This window comes from Myxine glutinosa, chromosome 4 (assembly GCF_964187855.1).
Source record: "Myxine glutinosa chromosome 4, kmMyxGlut1.1, whole genome shotgun sequence".
In the NCBI taxonomy this organism is placed as follows: domain Eukaryota; kingdom Metazoa; phylum Chordata; class Myxini; order Myxiniformes; family Myxinidae; genus Myxine; species Myxine glutinosa.
The window spans coordinates 77,377,236-77,397,769 of NC_136264.1; the positions used below are offsets into that span (position 1 = coordinate 77,377,236).

The 20,534-nt window shown below is 46.2% G+C and overlaps 1 protein-coding gene across 7 annotated transcripts in view; it reads left to right on the forward strand.

The window, feature by feature from the left end:
* The window catches only part of PBRM1 (polybromo 1), a 411,924-nt gene that overhangs the window by 283,016 nt on the left and 108,374 nt on the right, over positions 1 to 20,534 (forward strand). For all 7 annotated transcript variants that reach the window (XM_078776019.1, XM_078776017.1, XM_078776018.1 and 4 more), the window contains exons 22-24: positions 2,471 to 2,631; positions 5,476 to 5,659; positions 10,997 to 11,192. In XM_078776019.1, coding sequence (XP_078632145.1) covers positions 2,471 to 2,631; positions 5,476 to 5,659; positions 10,997 to 11,192 — 541 coding nt within the window. The remainder of the gene's footprint in view (positions 1 to 2,470; positions 2,632 to 5,475; positions 5,660 to 10,996; positions 11,193 to 20,534) is intronic.

Here is a 20,534-nt window from a genome sequence, read left to right on the forward strand (position 1 = left end):
GCCCAGAGGGGAGAACAGTATTTCATTGAGCTACGGATGAAAGCCTTGTATGTGGTGAGGAGCTCAGGTGTGCCAAAGAAGGACTTCGCACAACGGAGGATGCCCAGACGGCGACTGGCTTTGGAGGCCAGCTTCGAAATGTGGTTTTCCCAGGAAAGATCATGGCAGGTATTGAGACCCAAAAGCTTGAGTGACAGAACTTCTTGGAGAGGATTGTTGAGAAAGTAGATGGGAGGGTTGTCCAGTCGGTCTTTTCGGAGAGAAATAGTAAGAGTGTGAGATTTGTCAGGATTGAAAGACATGTTCCACTTATTTGACCAGTTTGTGATTTTGTCCAGGCCTGCAAAGAGTGAGGTGGCTGCAGACTGCCGATCTGAGGGATGAGGAATGGAGCGGTAGAGAGTGGAGTCATCAGCAAAGAGATGGAGAGGATTTCCCAGAGAGTCGGAGCGATCATTGATGAAGGCCCCGAAAAAGCACAGGGCCCAGAACACTGCCTTGGGGAACTCCAGCCTGAACAGGAAGGGGAGTTTTAGAGAAATCCATTCAGGGCAACACGTTGACTATGACCAGAGAGGAAGTCCGCAAGCCATGCGTGGATATTTCCATGGATACCATAGGAGGAGAGTTTGGTGACCAGAGCGGGGTGCCAGACCGTATCGAAGGCACGTGATATGTCAAGGGAGACAGCTCTGATTTCCTGTTTGGCATTGAGGACCTACATCCATTGTTCAGACAGCAGAAGCAGCATGTCCAGACTAGAATGACCTGGTCTGAATCCAAATTGATGATCGGAGATCAAGCCATTGGAGAAGAGGAAGGATTTGAAATCCGAAGCAATGATGGATTCCATGACTTTGCTGATAATTGGGAGCAGGCTGATTGGTCTCTAGTTGCAAGGATCTGTTTTTGCACCTTTTTTGTGTAAAGCGGTAATGTTTGCTGATTTCCAAGATGATGGCAGATGACCTTGAGCAAAAGAGAGGGTGAAGAGAACAGAGAGAGGGTGAGAGAGTGTGGCAGAGCAGGAGTTTAGGACCCGTGGGCTGATGCCGTCTGGTCCAGTTGCAGAATCAGAGTTAAGGTTTAACAAAAACTTCTCCACCTTGTCAGGAGAGAAGGACACAGAGTCCAGGAGCAGTTGGGTTCGACTGGGTAAGGTGGGTACAGAGAGAGATGGGTTTGGGACACAAGATTTTGAGGCAAACACAGAGTTGAGGCATTCGGCGTTGTCACCTGCGGTGTCAACTGTGTAACCATTTGAGGTAAGGGAGGGGATGGAGGGGAAACAAACACCAGAAACAGATTTGACCAGACGCGACCAGGATTTGGAGGAGGGAGACAGGTTTGAGAATTCATTCTTAAGTGTGGAGAGATAGTGCTTCCTGGCACTCCTGAGGGTAGACACACACTTGTTCCGAGCTTGCTGGAAGGAACTGAGATTGCCTTCAGTTGGATTTGCCTTCCAAGAGTCAAAGACAAGTTGTTTCAGGGCAACTGCCTCACCACAAGATTCAGTGTACCATGGACAGGAGGAAGGGTATGACAACTGAAGACGAGATGGGATAAATCTGTGCATGAGGGAGAGCAGTTTACTTTGGAAGAATTCCCAGGAAGAATTCATGTCAGAGGCATTAAAGATGGGAGACCAGTCCAGATGATTGATGGCTGCTTGAAGACCGTGCCAGTCGGCCTGAGTGAAATGCCAGACTCGTCGACGCTGAGGAGGCTCTCTGAGAATGGCCAGAGAGATGTCCACTTTAACAAGCACATGATCAGAAGAACCGATTGGAGCAGAAGAAGAGCAGCAGACATTAGTTTGTCATAACCAAGTCTAGAAGAGAAGATACTCCATTAACTGAGATCCAGGTCGGGAAATTGACAGATTGTGTCAGTCCCAATGAGTCGCAGAAGTCCTTTGCTGAGATGCCATGGCTGGTGAGAGAGGAACCCACACCCAGCCAGCTGGCATGATGACGGTTGAAGTCGCCACATATGAGGAAGAGAGAGTTGGGATGAGTGGATAGAAGTTGGTCCATGTTGTCAGACAGCGAAATGTAAATGGAGTCATCACTGTTTGGAGGACGTTCCAGAACACATATGAACAAAAGGTGGGAGCGGAGAGGAAGCCGTAGCCAGAGGTACTCCTGGAGGTGGGTTGGAGAGAGGGCAGTGCAAGGAGAGTGAGGAAGAGAGCTTGGAGGTGAGTGTGACTTCATCCTCTGTACGACCATGAAAATGTCGATAATTTTGACTGCCTCTTACTCGGTCTTGATATGAAAGAAAGTTGGTTTTGAAAATAATTGTTATTGATGGTTGTATGTTTACTTTTGTTGTCAATGATCAGGTCAAAGTTTGGATCTCATTAATAATTTTTTATCATCTTGACATGACTCTTTGCTCTTCCATATCCACTAGCCATCGTGGCTCTACCTTATACCCTAAATAAGACCAACACTCTTCTGTACAGATTAGAACGACTTTGGATGGACAAAGAAGGGCACGTGTACTTCTTTGGACCTGTATTTATTCACCCAGAAGAAACCAAACATGAACCCACAAAAATGTTTTACCGCAAAGAAGTGTTCCTGTCCACAATCGAAGATACTTTCTCCATGGATAGAGTTCTTGGTTTGTTTATTTATTTTGTTCCTCATCGACCTTACCTTTTGTGCATATGACAGCTTCCTTGTTTGATAAATGATGCTTTTGTATCTATGGATTTCTGCATGTTGTATCTAAGCCTGGTTAGTTAAATATATATGGTTATCTTATAAAATATTTAATAAATACCTTCAACATTGTTTTCGATATCATTATCTGAGAAGGGGCTTCATGACGCAATGGTTGCATGACAGAAAATTGAGAGACTGAGGATATATGTGGGAACAACATAATTAAAGAGGGAAGGAATTGATGGTGAATATTAGGGACAGGGCAAGCAGAGAGTTAAATAAAGCAGGTGGTAAAACTTAATTACCTGGGTTCCACTTCGGAGGAGGTGGGTGGGTGTGTCACACACAGAGAAAGAAAGTGGATGAGGTTGGGGTGGGGTTGAGGAAAGAAGAGGTGAAGTATGTGAAGGAGTATCAAAGGATTCTGGTTTGGTTGAGGGCGAATATTTACAAAATGGTAATAAGACTGGTTCTCCTGTATGGAGCAGATGCTTGGAACTTGAGAAAGGAAGAGGAGAGATTGCTGCAGAGGACAGAGATTGTGATGATGAGAGGGCTGATATGGATCTGTCTTGGGGAACGGAAGAGAAATAAGGATATCAGGACGTGGGCAAGAGTCAGAAACATTGCTGAAATGGCACGGGAGGCAACCCATGCACCCAGGATATCTCAGCGACATTGGTTGAGGCATGTGCTCAGGACTGTAGTAGTAACCGGCTTTTGATAATGATGCAGTTGGCAGAAGGAGAAGAACACGATTGAGGTGTGAGAAGGTGGTGCAGAGGCAGGCTGCTTAGGAGGTAGGATAGAAGGGTATGGAGAGGGAAATATTCGGTAGCTGGCCCCCAAAATAAGGTGGGATGAATTGGAGCCATAAAATAGTCATCATAGAGACTTTAAACTTCTTAAACTTTTGAATTCCTATTTGTTGTATTTACTTCGTTGTAAATTAAAGTCATTGTTTTTTATTTTCGCTAGGTTAGCCCTTGTTTAATTGTATTCTTATATTTCTAATTTTGCACTGGCATATCTAGTTATTGTGCTGTGATCATACAGACTTGGCATTTAATATGGAATTTTTTTTTTTTCTTGACTTGGGTTTACTTTCTTAACTCAGTATATCAATCTGGTGAGTTTCTTTTACACTTTGGTGATTTATTTGTTAAAAGAATCATGTCACTGATTGTCTGTCGCAGCAAGAAGTCAACAACAGGATTATATCACAGGTGGCGTGACAAAATGTACGGACAGGTACATTTGATGATTGGCTTCACAGTCGGGTATATAAGGGTTGTTGCGTTCTGTATTAGTGGAAAACAACTGCTGCACGTCTCCAAAAGTTATTGCCGCTTCCTCTGGAGATGGTCCGTCAACTCGACAATGCTGTTTGTCATGGAGTGGTGGCTTTACGAAATTCCGGCATGAAACAGCGTGCTATTGCTCGGCAGTATGGCATCACTCAAGGTCAGGTGTCAAAGATCCTGAAACGAAATGCTCAGAGGGGTGTCCCTACTCCAATACCGAGGCCAGGACGTCCCCGCAGAACCACAAGGAGGGATGACCGCCAGCTGCACCGGTTAGTCCGCAATGGCCGTACCAAGTCAGCTAATCGGCTTAGGGCTGAGTGGCAGCAACTGACAAATGTGCCTGTATCCAGAAGGCTAGTCGACCAACGACTGGTTCAAGCAGGCTGTCATGCCAGGCGTCCCCTGAGAAAGCCACGCCTGACCAGACAACAACGCCAGCCCCGATTGCAGTGGGCCAGAGAGCACCGTCAATGGCAGCCTGGACACTGGAATCACGTGATCTTCAGTGACGAGTCTAGATTTCTGGGCTATCGTCAAGATGGCCGTGTCCGAGTGTGCAGACAAGTGCATGAAGCCTACAACAAAGATTGTATAGGGTCAAGAGTCCAAGCTGGAGGTGGTGGGGTGACCGTTTGGGCTGCTTTTCATGCAGGGGGCAAAACTGACCTGGTTGTTCTGAATGGAAACCTGAACCAGTTCAAGTACAGGGCCATTCTGGAAGAAACATTGCTTCCATTTGCTCGTGCAGCCTTTCGAGGAAACTTTGTGTTCCAAGATGACAATGCACGGCCTCATCGTGCTCGCATGATCCAACACTTTCTTGCTGACTGTGGTGTAGAGCATATGGAGTGGCCTGCAATGTCCCCGGATATGAATCCGATAGAGAACTTGTGGGCAGAATTAACGCGTCAAATCGACCACTTGGACCAGCAGCCGACCTCTGTGCGTGAATTGCAGCAGGCTATTGTCACTGCATGGCAAGCGATTCCTGTCCAAACCTTGGCAAATCTCATGAACAGCATGCCTCGACGTGTACGTGCTCTCCTGAATGCTCGTGGGGGTTACACGAAGTACTGAACTGTTATTTTACTGTCCGTAATCCCAGTCGTAATTTAACTTTTGTTTTTGTTGAAAAAAAATTTGGCTAATGTGCAAAATAAAGATATACTTCTGGAAAACGCACAGAAGTTTAACACAGTACTGTCCGTGAATTGAGTTCGATGTCAGTTTACATCACTTTCAAGGATCAATTTATTTGCTTCGAAATGTCAAATGTGGTTTTTGTTTCTTTTGAAGGTCACATTAACAAAATCTAGAATAATTTCAACATAATTCCAATGAACTTTTGGTTCTAAGTCATCTTGAAAAGTAAGTTCACCCCCACAAAAAAAAAATCCATATTAAATGTCAAGTCTGCATATTGAATATTTAAAACAATAGACGTAATTATACCTAAGATGTGTGCTTGTACATCTGCATGTTTGTGTCTGTAGGAAAGTGCTGTGTCCTGCCCTTTAAGGACTATCTATCATGCCGGCCGACAGAAGTACCTGAGAGTGACGTGTTTGTGTGTGAGAGTCGCTGCAATGAAGCGGAGGGTAGTATCAAGCGCTTCAAAGGCCTCAAGCGGTTTTCTCTTTCGGCGAAAGTCCTTGATGATGAGATATATTACTTCAGGTAGAGAAGTGAAGGCGTTTGTGATTTTGGTTTTTGTGCATGACTGCTTTCTCATTTCACATTAATCTCAAGTCTCCACTAGCAAGTTTGTTACCTTTCCCATGCAGTTCCTCTAATATGAGTATATCCACTCTTTGGAATTAAACCAGAGTAGCCCAGTAAATCCTCTGGATTAGCCTCCTTTCGGTCAAAGTAGATTAGGACAAGACTTGCATCATCATGTCCATGTAATTATATTGGTTCACGAGTTATCAAGTGACCACTATATTCGTCATGTGTGTGCGTCTGTCTGTGTGTCTGTCTGTCCGCAGCATAACTACCTGATGATATCATCTGATCTTGATGAAACTTGGGTGGGAGGTTGATATCATGATCTCCTTCTGTCCTGCCTAGAGTGGGCGTATTGCGCCCATTGTGGGCGGAGCCACGCCCAAAAAAGATGTCTTTTTAGGGGGTAATCGAGTTCAAGCTACATCTTATCCGAGGGGTTTGGTGGAATCTGACAGGGGTTTCGATATTTGGTTAGGCCAATGTCATGTGTCTAGCCCCACGGAGCTCGATTTTTCATTTTTATATTTTTTTCATTTTATTTATTTATTTATTTACTTTTTTTCTTTTTTTTTTCATTTCATTTTTCACCGAATTTTCGGTATTGTGTAGCTAACTAACCTCATAACTGATTATACATTATTTTCTATCTCATTTCAAGGTCAGTAACCTTCGTTTAGACGTTTCCGGGCCTGGCCTCTCCGGCCTGTTTCGGTTATAGTCCGACCTTTGTCATTGAATACCGCTCGCTCATGAACCATCATCGTCTCCTGACTTGTCTCAAATATAATTGTGTGCACTTCATTATCAAGCTGTTGAGCCATGGCAACCAAATAAAAACTAGAACGGCACTCGGTAGAGCGTATACCTCCACCTGGCTGAACAGTTTACATTTTGTATCCCAATGATAGGCCGGATCTGGATTCGGACCTGAACCAAAATCTAATCGGCTTGTTCTTGTCACCTGACCAACCTATCCACCAAGTTTTGTCAACTCGTCCACAACTTTGAAATATCGTGCTATATATCGTTTTTGACCCTACCTCTCAATTGTAATACAGTCAGAGAACTTAATTTATTGTTGGTGGTGGTGTTGTTGATGCATGTGTCATTTTTCCAGTTGATTTAAGTTGTGCTCAAAAATATTTTGCGCCCTTATATAATTTCAATAATAATCACCCATTTATTTTGAAACAACCAGGACTAGCTCGTGTTTTTCCGAAATTTGACTGGCCTTGCATGCAATTTGTTCTGTTATTGAATAACAGCATGCCGAACGATCAAACGAAGCAACTTGTACAACTTTATGATGGTTAGTGTTACATATTACCTCCCCAAACAACGGTTACGGTGCCCCTCAGAGTCTCGGGCGGGAACACGGCAGAAAGATTTGTTAGTCTGAGTGTTCTCATAAACCATGGTAAAACCACACCAATGTAATTGTTGAACAACACAAGTAATTGTATGAAGAAATCTCGCATACACATTAATAACACTATTAAAGAAAGTACAATGAAAATGTCACTTGCATCAAATGAACAATACATATGATGGTACTTTAGGAGTTGCGGAAGGCGAGAAGACGAGGCCATTTCGTAGGGTTCGAAGCTCGTTTATTCGAACAGAAATCTCCAGCACTGATATCGCGAACGGAACTCGTACAGCTTTTATAAAGCCAAAACCCTCTTCGGAGGGCGTGGCTCCAACAACCGCGCGTACGTCACGTCCACACAACCAAAAGCCCCACAGGCCCATCGTCAGCAGTGCCACCCATGTCTCGTCAGAGGATCCTGGAGAAGGCGCACCCCTCTGTTCGCAGAGGAGGTGCCCGTGGATTATGACCAAATAAGGTAACCGTCCACAACTTTGAAAGGCTTGGCCGTAGTGCGTGCTTGGCCGTAGAGGTGCTTGGCCGTAGAGCGCGCGAAGGCTACGAGCAGCAGAACTCGGCCTGTGTGCGTGAAGTTAAGAGCAGCAGCGCCACCCGCATCCCATCGGAGGATCCTGGAGAAGGCGCACCCCTCTGTTCGCAGAGGAGGTGCCACGCGCAGTGCGCGCGAAGATGACGAGCAGCCGTGCTGCCCGGGTCAGTGCGCAGGGAGGTGACGAGCAGCCGTGCTGCTCGGGTCCATGCGTGCGCAGGAGATGAGCAGCAGTGCCACCCACGTCTCGTCGGAGGATCCTGGAGAAGGCGCACCCCTCTGTTCGCAGAGGAGGTGCCCGTGGATTATGACCAAATAAGGTAACCGCTACATGCAAATAAGGTAACCGCCACATGCGAATAAGTTAACCGTGACATGCGAATAAGGTAACCGCTACATGCAAATAAGGTAACCGCCACATGCGAATAAGGTAACCGCGACATGCGAATAAGGTACCCGCTACATGCGCCCCCCCCCCCCCCCCCCAGAATGCACTCGCACGGGCGTGTATGTAGTTCGCGGGCGCGCTCGGCAGTGCCGAGAAGGCTCGAGCAGTGCTCGGCCTCAGTGCGCGTGAAAAAACGCCGCCGTGGGGTTGAGCCAACCGAGGGGCTGGTCAAGGCCTCGGGTGAGGCTGTCGAGGTTCCTTGCGGGCCTCCCGAGGTTTCAGTTCGCAGCGCGCTCGGCAGTGCCGAGAAGGCTCGAACATTGCTCGGCCTCGGTGCGCGCGAAAAGTCGTTGAGCCAACCGAGGGGCTGGTCAAGGCCTCGGGGGAGGCTGCCGAGGTTCCTTGCGGGCTTCCCGAGGTTGCAGAGTAGGAGTAGTAGTTGCGCGAGTTGCAGCTTTCTGCACGCGAGCTGTAGCTGTAGTTGTAGAGTTTTCGCGAGTTGTAGTTGTAGTATGTAGTTACGCGAAGGTGACGAGCAGTGCTCGCTGGAGAAGGCTCACCGCTCTCGTCGCAGAGGAGGTGCTTGGCCGTAGTGCGCGCGAAGGCTCCGAGCAGCAGTACTCGGCCTGTGTGCGTGAAGTTAAGAGCAGCAGCGCCACCCGCGTCCCATCGGAGGATCCTGGAGAAGGCGCACCCCTCTGTTCGCAGAGGAGGTGCCACCGCAGTGCGCGCGAAGATGACGAGCAGCCGTGCTGCCCGGGTCAGTGCGCAGGGAGGTGACGAGCAGCCGTGCTGCTCGGGTCCGTGCGTGCGCAGGAGATGAGCATCAGTGCCACCCACGTCTCGTCGGAGGATCCTGGAGAAGGCGCACCCCTCTGTTCGCAGAGGAGGTGCCACGCGCAGTGCTCGTGAAGTTACGAGCAGCTGTGCGCGCGAAGGTGACGAAGCAGCCGTGCCGTCAACGTCAGTGCGCGCGCAGGAGATGAGCAGCAGTGCCACCCACGTCTCGTAACTGTGTTCCTTCGGAGGATCCTTGAGCAGGCCCGCCCCTCTGGTCGCAGAGGAGGAGCCGAGCACGGTGCGCGCAAACCACATGGCCGCCCGTCGTTCCCAAAACTCCAGCAGTTCGATCGAAACTGCGTTTGCCGTGTTCGTTTGAAGCCCCCAACTCCGTTCGGGAGCAGCCGGGGTCACCAGTGTAGGTGTCGCCATGCTCGTTGGAAGCCCCCGAAAACGTTTGCAAAACTCCGGCAGGTCGATCAAAACTGTGATTGCCACGTTCGTTTGCCGCACCCGAATCCGTTCGGGAGAAGCCGGGGTCACCAGTTTAGGTGGCTTCCCTGGCCAGGGCGCGCTTGCCGTGTTCGTTTGCAGCCCCCGAATCAGTTCGGGGGCAGCCGGGGTCACCAGTTTAGGAGTTGCGGAAGACGAGAAGACGAGGCCATTTCGTAGGGTTCGAAGCTCGTTTATTCGAATAGAAATCTCCAGCACTGATATCGCGAACGGAACTTGTACAGCTTTTATAAAGCCAAAACCCTCTTCGGAGGGCATGGCTCCAACAACCGCGCGTACGTCACGTCCACACAACCAAAAGCCCCACAGGCCCATGCACGTGGATTATGACCAAATAAGGTAACCGCTACATGCAAATAAGGTAACCGCCACATGCGAATAAGTTAACCGCCACATGCGAATAAGGTAACCGCTACATGCAAATAAGGTAACCGCCACATGCGAATAAGGTAACCACGACATGCGAATAAGGTAACCGCTACATACAAATAAGGTAACCGCCACATGCGAATAAGTAACCGCGACATGCAAATAAGGTAACCGCTACAGTACCATAATTCCCCAATGCTCACAAAGCAACAAACTCACGATACGCCAAACGTGAGTGGAATGTAACATTCCCCAAAGTCCGTGCATGGATCCCCAATCCCCATGCTGGGTGAAGTTCGAAGTCGTGCAGGATGGCAAGAAATAGGCAGGTATCAGTGGGAGGTCAGGCAGCTGGCGGCATGGGATAACAATCCCCCAAAACGTGAGTGTAATCCACGCCTCACGTCCACCAACGATTAAGCCGATATGTAAAACCAACGGCGATCAACACAATGATGTCGATATGGGAATCCCATTGACAAAACAAGATGCACCAAGCGGATGGCTCCTTCGAGGACAAAATGGCGTATCGGCATGTAATGGAGGCGCTTGCTCCCCCTCCACAATAACTCACGCTTGGTAATAAAACCTGACGCAAGTTTAATTGCAATCACAATATGTGACAATGTCGCGGGCTATCCCTTTCCCGGGAAGCCTCAACTCATTTGCGACCAATATTTAAAAAGTCCGCTTGCAGCCTTGATGCGACTCTACGGCTGTATCTCTCTCTCTCTCTCTGTCTCTGTCTCTGTCTCTGTCTCTGTCTCTCTCTCTGTCTCTCTGTCTCTCACAAAAATCTTAACAACAATATTACCTGAAACTAAAAATCCTAACTATATAATAACAACAAAGGCGGAAGTGACGGATCTGTAACAGTTAGGCAGTTCTCTGATATCATCTCTAACTAAGTTATTAAAGGCATTGAGGAGCCACGTTGAGTGGTAAAAGGACAGTTTTACTTTTAGTTTGGAACTAGCAGTCTGTTTTTTTCATCATTCTGCATCAAATGTAGAATTGAAATCCACAAATTTGTTGAGCGTGTTCCTGGTTGGCATTGAAATGACTATTACTGTGGTGGCATGGTGGTGGTTTATGTAACCATGGAAGAAGACTGTTAGGGGTGTGTATATTGTCATGACTATGTTAGCAGTGAGTTACATTTGGATTCAGAAGAATGATAGTTGTTTTGCAGCAAAATGAGCAATCTTCCTAGAGGTTTGTTGGAAGATAATTTTTCTCTTCATCATGACCATTTGTGTGAATACATTTGACTCAGTCCAAGCTAATGTGTATTTTTGCCTCTTTTTGCGATATAAGAAAGCTCATCACAATACAGAAAGAGCCATCACCACTCCTCGAAAAGAAGATCACTGATCTGGAAGCCAAGTTTTCAGATGGTCGTGATGGTGATGATAATGACGATGACGGCATAGAGGAGGAAGATGATGGAGGCACACATGGACACACACCTCTTTCTGTGGACCTGGAGTCGAACACAAGTCTCGTGCCACAGGTCTGGATTGCAAACTACACCATTATATAACTGTTGTCGCACAGCACAAGTGATGAATGGTGCATAGATTCTGTAGTTCACCTGCTGGGATAGTAGTTTAGTTTCCACAGTCTTTATTCGTTACTGAAAAAGGCTAAATGTTCATTTGGATTTGCATAAAACTTTATCTGTAAAATATAAAAACAATATGCCTTGCTGGTCAAAGGCACGTGAACTTTCTCTGATAATAATTGTCCTGTTTTCTTTTTGTAAATGTCTTTTTATGTCAACGCTGACAGTCAGCAGAGGTATTCTGTTTTTGGGTTGTCCGTCCGTGCATCTGTGATTGTTTTCGTTACCGCGATAACTTAAGAATGGCTGAAGGGATTGAAGTCAAACTTGGTACAAGTACTGTCTGTATAATGATGTAAAGATAAACTGATTATATTAAGCAGTCAAGAAGTCAAAGGTCAGAGGTCCTGTTAGGTAAATACTCTGTTACCTCACTAACCTGTGAACCAGTGATGGGATTTTGACCAAACTTGATATAAGTATGTATTGTTACGTTTGTGGGGGTAAACAAAGAAATACCTTAAAGTTCAGAATAATATAAATTAGCATGCGACTCTACGCAAAGAAGAAGAAGTGTCGCAAAGGAGAACCCATCTCGATGTACATAAGTAGGCCCTCTGTCCAGGTAAGAATGTTTGCATGTCACCATAAGGAGGGTGGTTTTGTGCTAATTAATTATCGGGTCTGTAAGGTTAAATTCCCCTGTACGTTATTGCCTCCCTGTGATTTTTCCTTAATGTTCTTATTACATTCGGCCAGCCAGGAAATCGAGGGCTCAGTAAAACAACAACTATAACAAATGAACTCATGCACTCACGGCGCCGTCAGGGCCAACAGGGACAGCATTTGCCAATCGGCACGTAAATCCCACCTCACGACCGCCGACGTCATCCAAACATTCCCGAACAGAGATTAGACTCCGCCCCCTGGCGACTCATAATGAGGAAGCCACGCCCCGACCTTCGTGATTGGTGGAGGCGCGATGGGATGATTGAGTAGCGCTTCCCCAGGAAGGCAGAGAGACTCGCAAGAGAACCGGCTGCAGGAAGTACCTCACGTTTTGTTTTGTTTTTTGTTTGTTTTTTTTTTGTTTGTTTTTTGTATACTGAATCGAGGCTCGTGAAAGAGCTAACATTTACTTCACAAACAAATCGACCAGACAAACAAAATACACAAAAAGAGGGAGCGGAAGACAAGATGGGGAGAAAAGGGGAAGCACACAAACACAACATCCGAGAGCAGGGAGATGTGTGGAAGGGAGAGGGCCCGGGGGGAGGAGGCATGGGAAGGGGCGGGGGGGAGGGAGGGAGAAGTATAAAGCACAAGGACACCAAGGACTTCCAGGACAGAAGTTGGTATTTCAAAAAGGGGAATTGGGGTGAAATTAGCGGGGGTAGAAAAGATCAAGGTTTTGGATGGGGGAAGATAAGAGATGGTGGTGAACAGCTGTTTTAAAGACTTGGAGGGTGGAGTGGGATTGAAGAGAGTGAGGGAGTTTGTTCCAGAGGCGGGAGAAAAGAGGAATGAAGGAGTGAAGGTGAGCAGAGAGTCTTGATTTTGGCAGTTTAACCAAAAGAGGGTTGCAGGCAGATCTTGTGCGACCTGTAGGAATATTTGCGGGACAGAGCCCAGAGAGAGCTGGGGGGGCAAGGCCAGAGAGGAGTCGGTAGAAGACGGAAAGACCACCAACCTGCCTGCGGTGAGTGAGTGAGAGGCCCTTGGAGTTAGCTTCATCGCGGGAGATTCCAATGATTCTGAATGCTTTGGTTTCAACAGCGCGAAGGCGAGCTTGGTGTGAGGCAGGAGCACCAGCCCAGAGGGGAGAGCAGTATTCCATTGAGCTGCGGATGAAAGCCTTGTATGTGGTGAGGAGCTCAGGTGTGCCAAGGAAGGACTTCGCACGACGGAGGATGCCCAGTCGGCGACTGGCTTTGGAGGCCAGATTTGAAATGTGGTTTTTCCAGGAAAGATCATGGCAGATAGTGAGACCCAAAAGCTTGAGTGACAGAACTTCTTGGAGAGGATTATTCAGAAAGTGGATGGGAGGGTTGTCCAGTCGGTCTTTTCGGAGAGACATCGTAAGAGTGTGAGATTTGTCAGGATTGAAAGACATGTTCCACTTGTTTGCCCAGTCTGTGATTTTGTCAAGGTCTGCAGAGAGTGAGGAGGCTGCAGACTGCCGATCTGAGGGATGAAGAATGGAGCGACAGAGAGTAGAGTCGTCAGCAAAGAGATAGAGAGGATTTTCAAGAGAGTCAGAGAGATCATTGATGAAGACCAGAAAAAGCACAGGGCCCAGAACACTGCCTTGGGGAACTCCAGCCTGAACAGGAAGAGGAGATGAGAGAAACCCATTCAGGGCCACACGTTGACTACGACTAGAAAGGAGGTCCGCCAGCCATGCGTGGAGATTTCCATGGATACCAAAAGAGGAGAGTTTGGTGAGCAGAGCGGGGTGCCCTCCAAGGGGTGAAGGCAGCATGAGGAGCGAGGAGGGGAAGGCAGCATGAGGAGATGGGAAGACAGTGTGAGGGGAGCCAAATGGAAGGCAGCATGAGCAGAGGGGAAGAGAAAGCAGTGTGCGGAGAGGGGAGGGGAGGACAGCATTAGGGGAGGTAAAGGTAGCATGGGGGGAGGGGAATGTAGTGTGAGGGGAGGGGAAGCAAAGGCAGAGTGAGGAGGGGGGAGGAGAATGCAGCATGAAGAGAGGGGAGGGCAGCACGAGGATAGGGGAAGGAAGCGTGAGGGCAGGGTAATATAAGGCAGTGTGAGTGGCAGGGAATGGAAGACAGCGTGATCAGAGAAGGGAAGGCAGTGTGAGGAGTGGGGAGGGCAGTGTGAGGGGAATGGAAGGCAGCATGAGCGGGGAAGGGAAGGCAGCATGAGGAGAGGAGAGGGAAAGGCAGTGCAAGGAGAGGGGAGGTCCTCCAACCCCACCCCTTCCCCTCCCTCCTCCCACCCCAGGGGCATATACAATTATTATTGTGCAAAGAATACTGTAGTATAGTACAGTATTGAGGTTTTATAAGCATCCCTCCCCCCATTTTTTGTAATGGTACAATCCACACTTTTAATCGGGGAAAGGGTAAAGTGAAATGTGCCCTGACTTCACAGACGTAAGAATAGCACTCAATGTTGAGCATCAAAGTCATGCATAATAATCAATGTCAAAAGATGTGTAAAGCAAATGAAAGGTACGAGAATGGTGAACAGCGGGGTTTTCCATTACCAAGTTGCTTGTAGAGCGCTCTACAAGTGGATTAAGCATTCAAGCAAGCACCCAACGAAACTATTGAGGTGCCCGGAGTGTCCCACTATGTCCAAATTTGAAAAATGAACACTTTTTAGGAGTCAGAACTGCTGCTAAAGTCAAATCCGGAGTTAAAATTTTGAAATTTGATTCAAGTAAAGAGATTGCCGAGCTTATCCCATGTTAGATGTAAAGGGTGTTGTGAAAATCAACCAGATCCACAACTTGTCCCATAGGTAGGTTTAATCTCAATTAGATCTTTGACATCATCCTGTAAAATACAATCATGCAATAGATATCAGGATCTTGGTATCATACTGAGCGGACCGATAATAATAGACAAAGCAAGCCAGTCTAGCATATATGTGCGAGTCTAGCATATACGTACCATTCAAGACTACATGTAAAGTAAATGTCACAGGTGTGGCTCCGCGTCGCGGACGTCCCAGGTTTTATAGACGCCCTTCAGTGGCTGAAGCGAGTAACTCTCCTGGGTTCAACTTTGGTATAATTTCACTGCAAAGGGTGTGCGGTAATTAAATAAAGGCATGAACACGCGTTTATAAGCATTGCGATATGTACAGGAATACTGTGATTTGTAGATATGAAGACCCGATTATATTACCATCCGTAGATATGAAGCTTTATTGTACAGAAACCGACCTGTTCTGAGGCAAGGCAATTTTTGAGCCGAGCGGGACAAAATGGTGGAATTAAGAACCCGAGCTGAATGCAGGCTGACCAATGGTAAGCAAGTTTCTAGCTTTAGTGTACATTTTAGTGTAAATTATTTTCAAAATGGGTGTTTAAACACACCCAAACACCCAGTTTTCATACATGCACTCCCTTGGAGGTCGAGAAGTATGCATGCAAAGGTTGGAGCCACGAGGCTTCATGGTTTTGGAGTTATGGAGGAATCGCACACACACACGCACACACACTGCCTTTTATTATTAAAGATGATACAAAGAGGAACTGATTAGATTTTGGGTTTAAAGGTCGAAAGTCTAAGGTCATGTGACCTTTAATTGAAAATCATTTTGTTACCGCAATTACTTGTGTACCCTGAAGGATTACAACCAATCTTAACTCATAATTAAGCAAACTAGCAGAGTTCCTGCTCTACGGGCGATCGTGTTCCAAGCGTGCAACACATTTTTCTGCCATTGGATATTTTCTGCTGACACAACTGCTTTGACTTGGATTTCTTGCTGATTTCCTTTGGTAATATTGCTCTTGATGATTTCTGTTCAACTTAAGTGGCCTTGGTTTTTGAGGCATCTCAATTTTCCAGAAAACAAAAAATATCAACCGTCACCCTAGCTAAGAATACCCATGACCAACCCACACCCCTCCCTTCCACCATCCCCTCACAATCCCCCATCAACCATCACCCTAGCTAACAATACCTATGACAACCCACATAATCCCCCCGTCCCCCCCCCCGCCCCCCCCCCCCCCCTGTCAACAGTCACCCTAGCTAACAATACGAATATCCACGACCACCCCAATCCCCCCCACGCCCCCCCCCCCTCCCCCTTCATCATCCCCAGTCAGTAGCGGAAGCCGAGCTCGCAATGCACCATTTCTCCATGTACCATCGCCAGCAGGATCACAGTGAGTTCACAATGTGACATCCCTGGCAAACTCGAAAATCGACAGTCTAGGGTTTTTTTGGCACTTTGTGATTGGCAAATAAAAAAATTCCCTTCAAATTAAACCGTGATGATTGCCAATGGTTTTTTCAGGGAAAACTTTTTTTGCGTTTGGGTTCCCCTTAAAGGAATATTTTGGGTCTTCAGGGTCTTTTCAGTCTTTTGGGTATTGAGGGTCTTTTGGGTCTTCAGGGTCTTTCAAGTCATTGGGGTCTTTTCAGTCTTTGGGGTTCATTGGGTATTTTGGTCTTTTCAGCCTTTTTTGTCTTTAAGGGTCTTCAGGGTCTTTTTGTCTTTTGGGTCTTCTAGGATATTTGGGGTATTTTGGGTTTTTGGGGTATTTTGGATCTTCGGGGTATTTAAGGGTCTTTGGAGTATTTTGGGTCTTTTGAGTCCTCTGGGTCTTTGGGGTCTTTAAGGGTCTTTTGGGTATTCATGGTCTTTTGGGTATTCAGGGTATTTTTGGTCTTTGGGGTCCATTAGGTCTTTTTAGTCCTTTAGTTATTTGGGGTCTTTTGGGCCTTCGGGGTCTTTGGGTTCTTTTGGTTCCTCTGAGTCCTTGTTGTCTTTGGGGTCTTTTCAGTGTTTGGGTCCTTTCAGTCTTTGGGGGTTTTTTTGGTCTTCGTCATATTTTGGGTGTTTGGGGTATTTTGGGTCCTCGTGGGCTTTTCGGTCTTTTGGGTCCTCGGGGTACTTTAGGTTAATTATTTCACGTTACATTTGTGGGTGTTGTCAAGTCAGTTGTCCAACCAATGAGTGAAGAGCGGACATACATACTGTACATGCCAACACTTGCTCCATTATATATAGATTCTTATGAGGAAAAACTACGAAGTCTTTTGGGTCGTCGGGGTCATTTGGATCCTCTGGGTCTTTTCATTCTTCCGGGTATTTTCACTATAGTGGGTCTTTATGGGTCATCATGTTTTTTGGGTCTTCAGGGTGTTTTCAATATTTTGGGTGTTTGGGGTCTTTAAGGGTCTTCAGAGTCTTTTTGGGTCTTCGGGGTCTTTTGGTTCCCTTCGGTCTTTTGGGTCTTTTCGGTTTTCGGGGCCTTTTGGATCTTTAAGGGTTTTCAGGATATTTTGTGTCTTTGGGTTCTTTCAATATTTTGAGTCTTTGGGGTCTTTAAGGGTCTTTGGAATCTATATTATAATAGCCGTAGGTGATTCTGTCTGTCTGTCCGGGGGTGTGGCTTACTCTGTTTAGAGAGTAGCTCCCGCATTCTGGGAGAGGCTTCATAAACAAATATCCACCATTTTATTAACTCGCATAGCTTTGAGGCCCTTTTGTTAGGCCTGTGGTGTCTTGCTCTCTCTCACAGTTTTATTTCAACTCTAATTCGATATATCATTTCATTTTTCACAGTCGCTAACATAGTTTTAGACTCGGTTTTAAAAAAACGGGAAGAAAATCCAATGAAAGTTTCCGTTTATAGAACGAAATGCATTTTCGAAGGCCTGTAAAATAAAGGCCATTCATTGAGTCACCCTCACGATTTTATCTCGAATTCACCATCTTATTTCATTTTTATCGATGGTTTTAGACTCGGTTTCAGCAATAACTGAAAAAATAAATGCACAGACGGGAAAATGCCGAGGGATATTAAAAATCGCGGTACAATGTATCATACAACATGACAACAGACGTTGACACAGACGGCAAAATGTCAACAAATATTAAAAATTCGCTTTTTCTTTTCCGTTAAAATATATTACTTTTCCGTTTGATGGCAGTCGTCACAAAAACATCAACAATGATGCCGACATATATTTCTTCGTTCTTATTTCATTCAACATTATCATCCGGATGTAAAGGTTCACATGTTCATTCCACGTGTGCAAAAACAAACTCCATTTCACGTGTAATTCACATATGTAAAATATATAAATTAACAGACGGGAAATTGCTGAGAGATATTTCGTTCGGAGCGATTATACACCGCCCAAAGGAAAATTTTCACCGAGAAACCGAGTGAATTCACCGAGCGAATGTCATCGAATTTCACCGAGTTTCAGGAAATTACCGAGAGATATTTCTTCGTTTTTATTTTATTAGTTATGTGCACGTACACTTTAAACATGTATATACATGTGGGATGTGGGATATATACATGTGGGACATGTGGGGTGTGTGTGTGTGTGTGTGTGTGTGTGTGTGTGTGTGTGTGTGTGTGTGTGTGTGTATATATATATATATGTGTGTATACGTGTGTGTGTGTATGTGTATATATGTGTGTATACGTGTGTGTGTGTGTGTGTGTGTATATATATATGTATATATATGTGTATGTATATATATGTATATATGTATATGTGTATATATATATGTGTATATATATATATATACATATATATATATATATAATGTGTGTGTGTGTGTGTGTGTGCATGTGTATGTGCTTGCATGTGTGTCAGTGTATGTGTGTACGTGTGTGTGTGTGTGTGTGTGTGTGTGTGTGTGTGTGTGTGTACATGTGTGGATGTGGATGTGTGTGTGTCCCACTCTCCCCCGTGTGCGTGATGTGGGAGGGAGAGGATTTGAGCTCTTAAAGTCACATTTTACATGAGATGTAATAACACATTTCAAACTGTATTTCCCATGTGCACGCACATGCATTCACATGTTATCAGAAGTAAATACATTATGTAGATTACATTATTTGTGGATCTGATAAATTGCCAGTAACCATTTTGTGAAACTGAATGTGCAGGTGCAACATCTAACTCAATATGTCCAAATGTCACACACACGTCCATGCCCATGGGATTCCCACGGGTGACCCCACTATAGTCTACTTGCCAGCAATGTGAACCCGGAAATGTTGAGTACCCCAAAGTGTTAAGTTAGAAATGTACAGTATGGGTCCCCAGCACTTAGAAACTGCCGGATGCTAACTTGCATATGTTGGGCAATTCGCAAAATTAGCATTAATAGCATTAACCCTATCAAACATAGGCCTGGGACACTGAAATTTCTGTTTCGCTCTATTGCTCCACTTTTATTCACAGGTATTAGAGGTAACAAAGGCAAGTACCATACCAAACTAGAATAATATGACTATGGGTAAATAATAGCCTCAAAATTAAAACACAAGTATACCCAAAATTATCAGAGCTGAAAAATATGTGCACTAGTTACACAACATAAAACTTCCATCAAGAAAGAGCGTCTTGCACTTCTACTACTCTGCACTGTTATAAAGCATATCCTCATCATAAAACTCATCCTCATTGTCTTCATCTTCTTCTCCTGACTCTACATTCTTGTCATATTGCTCTTCTTGCTGTGAGTGTGTGAGTGTGTTGCAACATGTACTATCAGAGCCTTTGCAGAAGCAGTAGCTGGTACAGGCCAGGCCTGCAGCTACGCAGCTGCACTTTGCTGTTAAACAGGGCTTTAACCCAGCTTTGCAGCTACAGCTGATCATTTCCAACACGGCAGGAGGAGCAAAGGGGCTTGCATCCAGGATGGGCATGATGACTTCCTCTCCCTTCTCGCCTTCCTTCTTATTCCATCCAAACTCTGTTATGTCCACAGCTGGTGGGTCAGGGCAGTCTGCTGCTTTCCAAAGCAGCACCTGTAGATGGGCACGCCGTCCATGGAGGAGAGCGTTGCGCTCTGTAGGAGGCAGTGTCTTCAGTGCTGGTGGGGTTTTGCGCTTTCGGTAGATGTCATATCTGGCGACGTTCAGAGATGCCGACTCCCTCTCGTTGTACAGAGCCAGGAAGAAACCACGCACTGCCTCTGTAATCTGTAAATCAGTAGCTCCCTCCTCTCCGATGAAGTGAAGCAGGTCACCAGATACTACTCTCATGGCCTTGAGTGCGGACACCGTCCCTTTCCCCACGGGATAGGAGGTGGTGTCACATCCGGAGAGAGCATGCATAGCCAGGATGGAGCGACACTGCTCACCGAGATTCTCTACTGTCGAATTGATGTTGAGAATAGTGCCATCCCATCTCTCCATCTGCAGGTTCCATGTGATACCCACCTTCCAGCACCAATAGACCATGAGTACGAAAACATCAGTGTCGTCGCTGAGAATGCGGACAGTTTCAGCTCCGCGACTGGCTGCATCCAACATGTATGAGATGAGGGAGACGTCAGCCTCGTCATGAGTGACAATACTGTCTGCTTTGCTGACCATCTTGATGTGATCTCCTATGCTGTGTGTGCACAGGAGCTCACCCAGTCTCCGTTTGTTTGTCTTGTTCTTCATCACTGTCGCGGCTAGGTAGAGGGGTTGTCAGTGAGAGTCGGTACTCTGTTGAGCTCTCCCCAGCTCTTCTCTGCCTCTCGTGGTCTTTGGCAGAGACTTGCTCATACCGGTCAAAGATGACAAATGTTTCGGTGATGTAGCGATTAAGCTACATAAGCTACAAA